Here is a 9,469-nt window from a genome sequence, read left to right as displayed (position 1 = left end):
ACTGACTGAGTGTATGTCTGTCCATAGGCCTATGTATGTATGCGTATGGCCCCATACAGCTGTAATCAATTGGTGGAATTTGGAGAAAAAAAGTCACAGACTGATAGGTTAGGCCTATAGAAATAAATAAAATGCAAAATCTTCAGTTTTTAACAAAATGATTGTGCTCTGTTATTGTGCTGATGACGTATAGAGTATGAGTTCAGTACAATGTTTTATTTGTTCAAGTTAACTAAATATCAAATCAAATAAAAATAAGAGTTTTGATCCAGGTTCTAGTTATTTCAATTATAGTCACTGCAACATTTACAGAACACTCCATATGTTGGCCAGATCTACAGTAAATCATGCCAACCAGGTTATGAGCCAAAATACATTTGTGGAATTAATTATAGCCTATGTGCCCCAGACCTTTGGCTAAATCAAATCAAATTACGGAAACTGTATTTCATTATTATTTGTAAAATGATAATTCATTTATAATCTTAGTTGTTGTTTTATTTGATTTTATACATGATGTAGGCCTAACAACTTGTCAAATTTGGGAACACATTGGTGGAATTGTAACTATATAATAATATTAAATACAAATAAAAGGCAGAAGTTTTTGTATGAACAGTCTACCTTCTTGTGCACTTTTATTATTATTACATTATCATTAATTAAAAACATAGGTCTACACCTTAATTGTTTATTTCACAGCTTAGGTCCATTATTGTAGGTCCCGGTAAGGGAGAAGGTTTATTTTGAAAAACGAAAGGCGGAACACCAAGCTATTCCACTGCTGGTTAGGCACGGGTGACTTGACACTTTTAGTCCGTTTACCTCATTGCTTTCTTTATTCCACCCTGCTCCTCTTTCTTTCTCTATTTAATAACCCCTCACCTTTGTATGTGTTCATTTATTTATTCATGCCTATTATTTGAAACCACATAGGTTTTATATTTTAGTTGTTCCTCAAATGAGAAGGCGTAAAAGATGGAGCTCCATATTCTAGAGCACAGCTTGAAAGTGGCGAGTATAGAAAAAGAGGGGATCCAGATTTGCACTCACGGATTAATAAAACTCGCTTTCCTGGCCTCTAAAACAAGGTAAGTAAGTTCACATGCATGAATAACACAAACACGTCTGATATCATGGGGCTTTTAGCTTCGCTACAATGCTACGCACGTCAGGTTATTGCTGTCAACACGATTGCAAACTGATGCTATGATCTCCTATAGCACTGTGTCATTCATCTTGCATTGATCCTGTTGTGAAGAGACAGTCTGTGATATGAGCTGGCTGCTGTGCATGTAGTTTTATAAGGCCTAACGTTACCTGCTATTTAGTCATTTTTGTAGCTCTGTGTGTGTCGACACGAAGGTGTGTGACTGTGTGTGTGTGTGTGTGTGTGTGTGTGTGTGTGTGGACCCCCCAGTTTGACATGCATACATTCTAGTACGGACCCCCATTTAATGGCATTGCTATCTCTGAGACCCCATCACCCCAATTTATATTGTAAAATCGATGTTAATTTAACCCAGAGAGTGTACAACATGTGTACACTCTCAGAGTTACAGATCCATAAGGGTCCTCCATTTGGTTCCTAACTATCATTTAGCTGGGGACCCCCTGGAACTCCCTCAAGGATCCCTGGGGGTCCCCGGACCCCACTTTGAGAACCAATGGTGTAGTACACATCTGGTAATAAAGCCATTTATTTGGATACCCTGGGTTAAATTAACATTGAAGGTTTTGCTGTCTATCTTAAACGAATATGTTGAATGAATCCAACTTTAAACAAGCAACTAAAGAAATGCATGTATATTCAGTAAGTGCAACAACACCACCCACCAGTCATGCATGCACTGTCAGGCAGGGAAACTGCATCTCTCATACTGTTGTACTGTAATGGCTTTGTTAAAAAAGCCTGTTACTTGAGCCATGGCTGGATCTGTTTCTGGGGGCTTTTTTGCTCTGCTGCTGCTGCTGCTGACTGTGTTGCCAGAATGCACTGGTGTGTTGTGTAGTTTTAGTGCTTGGTCTGGGCTGCTAGTTGTATATCACTGACCCTTCAACGCCCTGAGAGCAGCAGTGCAACATAAGATCCTAAGTCTGGAACCTTCTCATTCCAAGAAGTCGAGAGGAATCACAGGCCTTTTTCTGGACCTAGACTTAGGAACTGCTGCTACAGTATGAATGAGGGTTCTTAAATATTTCACTTGGTTGGTGCTGGGTGGTGATACGCATTTGTGTAACAAAGCAGTTGGTAAACATGTTTATGTGTGTTCACTCAGTGCTTCTTAATCAATCTACCAATTTACCATTGCATAATTAACTGGCTTGTTTTATCATTGTACTACTCTAAACTAACTAACTAAACAAATCTACCATTGCTGCCATATGTTATTCTCTCTCTGCTTCTCTCAAAGTCAGGTCCAGGGGGGGACCACTAGGGGGCCAAATGGACCCTGGCTTAGAGCCAGGGTCCTGGCCCCCTAGTCAAATTAGAGGTATTTTACAGTGTAGATTGGGGCCCCTGCGCTACAAATGGGAGTCCAGTTACCCCAATGTGTCAAACCAGTAGAAACGCAAGCTACACTGTCAACTCCTCAGTAACTTCCATTTAGGCTATGTAGGCCTAAATGCTGGTCATTTCACAACATTATGAGGGGTCAGTTTCATCCGGAGGTGTACCATGCCAATTCTCGGTCAAAAGATTTTGACTTGTCCTGGTGTGCTTTGGGCTCAAAGCTTGAACACCCCTGCGATAGATTTACATCACAGGATGGCCTTCCTGTCAAAGAGTACTAGTCTCATTATCCTACCAATAGAGCTTCAGATAGACCTACTGTATGCAGAACATGTCAAGCACATTAGCGCAGTTCCCGTTGTTGTTAGCGGCCCAGCATTATGCAGTACCAGAGCCCAGCCCAGTGTAGGGGTGAAAGAGTTAATCAAACAAATCGATTATTGGAAAGAAAATGGTTGATAAATGAAGAAGATAATCCATTAATAATCTATCGCTATTTAGGGCATGTCATTATAGGCAAAAAGTCAAAATCTCAAAAAGAATTCTGTTAATCGATAATTACAGCCCTTGCCCAACTGCTGTGTCAGATCAGATGCCTTTCAATAATCTCCCCCATGCATGAAACCCTAGACAGAATTTGTAGTTTGTTTTTCAGTTCAGCTTAAAAACTACAGCAAGGTAAAACATGGCAGGCTGTTAGGGATGGGACGATAATCGTGATTATCGTTTATCGTGATAAAAAACATTTACAATAATCGTATTGTGGAGAATTAATTTAACGTGAAATTATCCTCCGTCATGCTCTGGAATCAATTCAACTTTTATTTGCTGAGAAATCATTTTTCACTCTCTACCAAATTTCTTTGCCAAAAAATTGCTGATCTACAAGCTCACAGTGTGTCGCGATGCGTTGTGAGCTTATAGATCGCCTATTTTTTTGCAAATGTTCTGCCCGAAGATAATGGATGTCGGGGATATTTTGATCATCGTGATTATATCGTAAATCGCAATTTCTTTTGGTCACAATAATAAGATTTCATGTCACGATATTGTGACATGAAATCTTCCCTACAGGCTGCATAAGGCTGACCTCATAGTACACAGTGCTCTACTGTACGGAGGTACCGAGAGTCCGAGACTAGGGTACCTACTGTATAGACTACCTAGTTATGTCCTCACTGACATAACTCGAACGGCACGGTGTCCGAAAACAAGCGCTCCCGCGCCTTCTCATCCTGGGGAAACAATATTGGCGTACAGCACAGCAACTGTAAGCAACACAGCTGCAGCTAATAAGATTAACAGTGGGTGGGTGTGTTAGATTTAGGTGTGTGAATGTGTGGATGAGCAAGCATTGAATGACCAGTGGCACACCCATGGCTCTGGGAACACCTAAATCTAACACCCATTAATTTAACTTGCTGCAGCTGCAGCGCCAGGGTATTATAGTTGTTTTTAAGCTGAACTGGAAAACAAACTTAAACTAATCAGCCCCACATGCCCCTTCAAATTGTATCCTCAGTATGACTGGGGAAAAGTTTAGTGATAGAGTATGACCTTATATCTTCTTCAAAGCTTATACCTCAAGGTGCGTTTGAGCATGGTTATACACAAGGCCATCCTTTAAATTCAAGGACCCCACGTTTGATAGGGGAAATCCCTCTAAGTCAAACGCCGATAAGGCAAACGCTGATAAGGCAAACGCAAATGTACTGCCCGGGTCTCCTACCGTAGTGATCTTCTGCCGTCCCGTTAAGGAAACAGAGTAGCCTCCTTATTTTTAGCAATACAATGGTTATATGTCACAGTTATTGTCCATTGCAAGCGGCGCGAAGGCCAGCGGACCTTGGCCAGGGCCGTGCGGGCGGCGGAGCGCCGCGCGAGTTACGTAGCCGTGGTGAATGCAATCATTATATTTACGGCCTGGGCAAGCGCACGATAAACACATGAATGGAATGAAACTCGATGCAGGTGAGCTCACATTTCACCATAACAAAAGGAGGTTTTAAAAAAAAGGAGTTTGGCTCATTGGCGTTTGGCTTATCAGGACGTGCCCGTTTGATATGCATTAGGCCACGGACGCCCATTTGATACGATGAAAAGAAATCTCTGCTTACAACCCCAATATATACTGTAAAATCTTTGAATTCGTTAATTTACCACTGAAAGTGTATAATTGAACCAGATAAGTATGTAAAGGTCCATTTGGTTCCATTTGTACACTTTGATTTACAGACCTGTAAGGGTCTATTTGGTTCAATGATTTCTTCTGGGGAGCCCCTGGATCCAAAACATATACTCTTTTAATGTTATAAATGTCTTATTAGTTTATTGTGGTTGGGATTTGACTTGTTTTGTAATTGGATCATACGCTCACCAAATGCATTTAGGTGCAATATCTTATGTAAACCAAACGCAATTTGTGAGTCCTTGTTAAGTTTCTCACATTTATGTGAGGAATGCTAATTAAGTGTTGAGTGAATTAGCAGCTAGCCAGCCTCACAGATTTAATGTTCCTCTACATTGATTTGCTATCCTGCTCTGGCTGTGAGACCCCACTGACTCTGTTGACGGTGTTGGATCCAGATATAGAATGTCATGGAGAGGTGTTTATGACATGATCATAATTAGAACGTGATTACAGGGCTTTGATCAACACTGACTAATTCTCAGGGTATTAACTGAACATTGCTCCAAAACAAAAAAAAAACACTGTGGTCATCATTAGTAGGGTTGTCGCAATCATAAAATTGTACTTGACAAGTAATTGTCATAGAAGTAAACGCGATAATGATTTAATTGTGTTATTGACATACAGTATAAAATCTTAATGACAGTCAGACTCATAGACCATACTAATCGTATACTTTCATGTGGTGAAAAAGCAGTGGAAATAGACTCTCTATAAGCTCACAACGCATCGTGATGCAATGCGTTATGAGCTTGTAGATCTGCTATTTCCACTGTTTTTGAAAAACATTTTTCAACAGAATTTATTCAGAGATGGATCTAAACCATTCTAATGTTTATGCAAAATGCAAAAAGAAAAGTATGGTGATTATGTCAAATAATAGAGATCAGGCGATTACATAATAACTATGACGGGCCTATTAGATGTATGCAGAAAGAGCCTCTAAGAATGATTCTGTCACTTCCTGTGGTTCTTCACACTTTTCACCCACATTCAATGTAGGGGTGGGCAATAATCGATATGGCAATACATCGCGATAGTTTATTTGCCAATACTGTATCGATACTTCAGGCCGTAGTATCATGATACTTTGAGGAAAATAAAATAAGTTCCCATGCATAGGAACCAAATGGTAGAAGTCCGGTCATGAGACTCCGCTGCCTCTAGATGTCGCTATACTATAGTAGCTACTTCCCCTTCCCACGGTTCAGTGAGTGAGGTCTCTATAGAAAATGGCTGTGAACGACGACAACAACAACATTAGAGCAGCGCCTTCAGCTTTTAAAGCTGATACATCGCAATAGTATCGTATTGCAAGGATTCGCAATATATCGTGATACTATTGCATCGTGACCCAAGTGTCGTGATAAGTATTGCATTGCGAGACTCTTGCCAATATTCACCCCTAATTCAAAGTGGCATTCAATTGCAAGCATATAAACAATCTGATAACCACTTTTGTGTTGTATACATTTCCCGCAGTGCAGTTTTCCTTTCTCAGAAAGTTGTTTGACTGTGACTGTTGACTGAGTAATTTAAGGCAGAGTTTAAATAAGACTCGCTCAATTAAGCTCGAAAGTCCTTTCCTGTGAAATGGTACCATTAATTATTCATGCTGGGAAAGTTGCTGGGAGGAACCGGGTCTGAAGATGGGTTCACACAATTAAATCTGACCAGAATATAGTAGCTCACCAGTAGGAGTGCATACTGCATACCACATGAATAATAAGGCTATAGTCCATCCCACAGCTGACCTGGGTTTGAATAACACACACACACACACACACACACACACACACACACACACACACACACACACACACACACACACACAGGCCGATTCTTGCATAATTTATTTTTCTATATTACTCCTACAGATTTTGTACAAACATCACGCAAATAGGTACAGTATAGTACACAGTATCTCTATAGTCCTTGGGCTTAAACCAAACATATTCCATTTCCATCCGGATTGACTAAGATTGGCTTCCAAAGTTTGCAGGAGTGCTCCATTTTTCAGATTTTAACTATTCCACCCATCCTGTTTGTCGAATAACCTACCGGACCTGGCGGAGACAGTATTGTATTGTTTTTGTTTAGTTTTTATCAACCTTGAACAGTAGTGAGATGATTGTTTGTGATCAGTGGTCAACTGGTCATTGTAATACACCACTGTATTGCTCTCCTAGCACACACACAATAAAATGTCTTCAGTATTTATACTAGCAGGTTGTACATTTGCATTGAACGTTGAAATAGAAGTATCGACTTACATACACAGAATCACAGATGTATGAAACTAAAATATTAAAAGAAAAACATCTCTCTCTCTCGTCTCTGAAATTCCTTTCCCAGCACGGCTTTGCACAACTGGACCAAGAGCCAGACAGAGTTGTATTGTCAGCTGACTTGTAAAATGATTTGTTTTTCTGTTGCCTTTATGACTCACAGATGATAATCCCATATGTTATTAGGCTTGACACAATTATTACATATTAATTGCCTAATTATTCAAGATAATCACAATTATTATTATAAAATGTTATAAAAATAGTGGAAATAACATATTTGCAAGCTCACAACATTTCGTGCCCCATTATGTGGCATTTTACCTGTGGAACTTCAAAGCCTAAAAGCCAAACAGAAATGTAATATTTATTCATATGTTCCAGTGTTCAATGACAAAAACACAATTAAACCATTGATCGCAATTATTTGTGTGACAATCTTCATGTAACATGTCTTAAACGTGACAGCCCTTTATGTTATAGATTAGAAAGGGTCCACCATCATTTCACCAGTGCTGAATATGTGCACATTTTTGTCCCATACATAAGTTTGCTTATGTTTAGAAAAATACATTTAAATCTGCACTATGTAACTTTTCCTCTTTTAGCCCAGTTTCCTGTGCAAGTGCAGACAAGATTTCTACCATTGAGCATTGAGCGCGTCCTTGCTTGCTCAGGGGATTAATTGAATCTTGACCATCAGGTCACAATTTGTGTCAGATTCTGTGTCTAGGTGAGACATGACCTTTGACACAAAACAATCTATTTCTAAATGTCTCAATAGAAGAGCAGGGAGACAAAATCCAACCACCCCAATTGTATAAGTTCTATTGTATTAACATACTGTACCATACAGATTGGACAAATGTACATTATATTCATAAAAAAAGCCTTACAACCCATACTGCAGCTTTAAGTAATGGCTTCAGTAGGGCTGTCACAATTATGACATTTTACATGACGATTAATTGTCACTCAAATAATTGCGAATAACTAGAGATGGACCGATGGCAAAATTCTTGGCCGATACCGATCCACCGGTTTTATGAAGGTCTGACCTGCCAAAACCGTTTTTTCCGATACCGATTTCTTTAGCTAAGAACTAGAAAATAGGGTTGCTCCAATACCCTTTTTTTCAGGCCAAGTAGGCCTACAAGTCATACTTCAATTTGAGTACCAATAAGCTAGAAGAACACTAATGCCAAATCAATCACAATAGTACAATATCCAAAATCACAGACAATATCCAGTCTAATATGACCGTCTGGACTAGGCAGGAGGAGAAAGCAGGTGACGCATGCTTTTTTTTCGACATTGACACAATTGACTAGACACAGGATTATGGAATACATCCTTACATTGCAAAGGTAATCAGCACCATCTGTATTCTGTAGGCTGCCACTAAGTAGACTGGCTGCTACTTGCTAATGTTTACTTTAGTCACAGGACCAGAGCATCATGCTGTGCAGTGCCATAGACACAATTGGCATAAAACCGGTATTTATGTCAGTGACCTGCCGGTCACCGATTCGGCCAGTTTGATATCATACCTGCCGATTTTTGTATTGGCCGATTCCGATTTCCATCTCTACGAATAACAATTTAATTGTGTTTTTGTCGTTGACAATTACATTTCTGTTTGTAGCCGGGGAGCCACTGTGCCAAAATGAGAGAAGACCTGTGATGTCATGACACAGGGGTTGACACTAAGGTCTCAGAGGCACTTGCCCGTCGGGCAAGTACAGGTCATGTTCTACTTGCCCAAGGGTCATGCACACTTGCCAGAAAAGTAAATTGTCCATTATAAAATGATCAATTTAACACTTATTTCTTGGCTATCTGGGGCTGTGCGATGAAAAATTTCATACTGTCTGTACCTCAATACTTCCAAATACCTACGCTATGATTAAATAAGTATATGGTTTCACACTTGTTATTTTATATTTTTAAGTGTAGCAACAGTAAAAACAGAACATAATTTATTGGTGAACAGTGCTCTTATTTTACATTCCACAGACCAGAAGACAGAGCGCTCTGGCCATGTTCAGGTGTTTAGACAGATATCTGGTGTTGTGTTTACAGACGTTTGTGTCCCCTCTCAAATGAGCACTTGCCCTGTCGGGCAACCTGAAAGCAAACTTCACCTGCCCTGACGTTTTATTTACCTGCCGGGGGCAGGTGGGCAAGCCTTAGTGTCAATGCCTGTGACATACTCCAAATTTTAGTTTTTCCTATTAATTTGGTCAATAAGGTACACAGAATGAGAGGCCTGCTCTGCCGGAAACACTGCGAAAAAAAGTTTCCCATTGACTTCACTATACTGGAAAAAAACACACCAAAACAAGTAGCATGTGAGGGGTCAAACTAAGGGTTCTTCATGATTCTGAATCCATTGCAAGCATTTGTTTTGCATGAAAAACATTCCTTGGGCTAGATTTCAGCCTCTCAAACCTGTGAAAAGTGATGAGTCATCAC

At 39.9% G+C, this 9,469-nt stretch overlaps 1 protein-coding gene across 1 annotated transcript in view; it reads left to right on the top strand.

Moving 5' to 3' along the window:
• The first annotated feature begins 945 nt into the window (after positions 1-945).
• The window catches only part of castor2 (cytosolic arginine sensor for mTORC1 subunit 2), a 33,056-nt gene continuing 24,532 nt past the window's right edge, over positions 946-9,469 (top strand). The window contains exon 1 of the mRNA XM_080748766.1: positions 946-1,091. Within this exon, the coding sequence (XP_080604892.1) occupies positions 979-1,091 (113 nt within the window). The 5' untranslated portion in view covers positions 946-978. The remainder of the gene's footprint in view (positions 1,092-9,469) is intronic.

Source organism: Nannobrachium achirus (assembly GCF_963921795.1).
Source record: "Nannobrachium achirus genome assembly, chromosome: 19".
NCBI classification, from domain to species: domain Eukaryota; kingdom Metazoa; phylum Chordata; class Actinopteri; order Myctophiformes; family Myctophidae; genus Nannobrachium; species Nannobrachium achirus.
The sequence above is the reverse complement of the archived record's forward strand: the minus strand, read 5'-3'. Positions and strand labels throughout refer to the sequence as shown.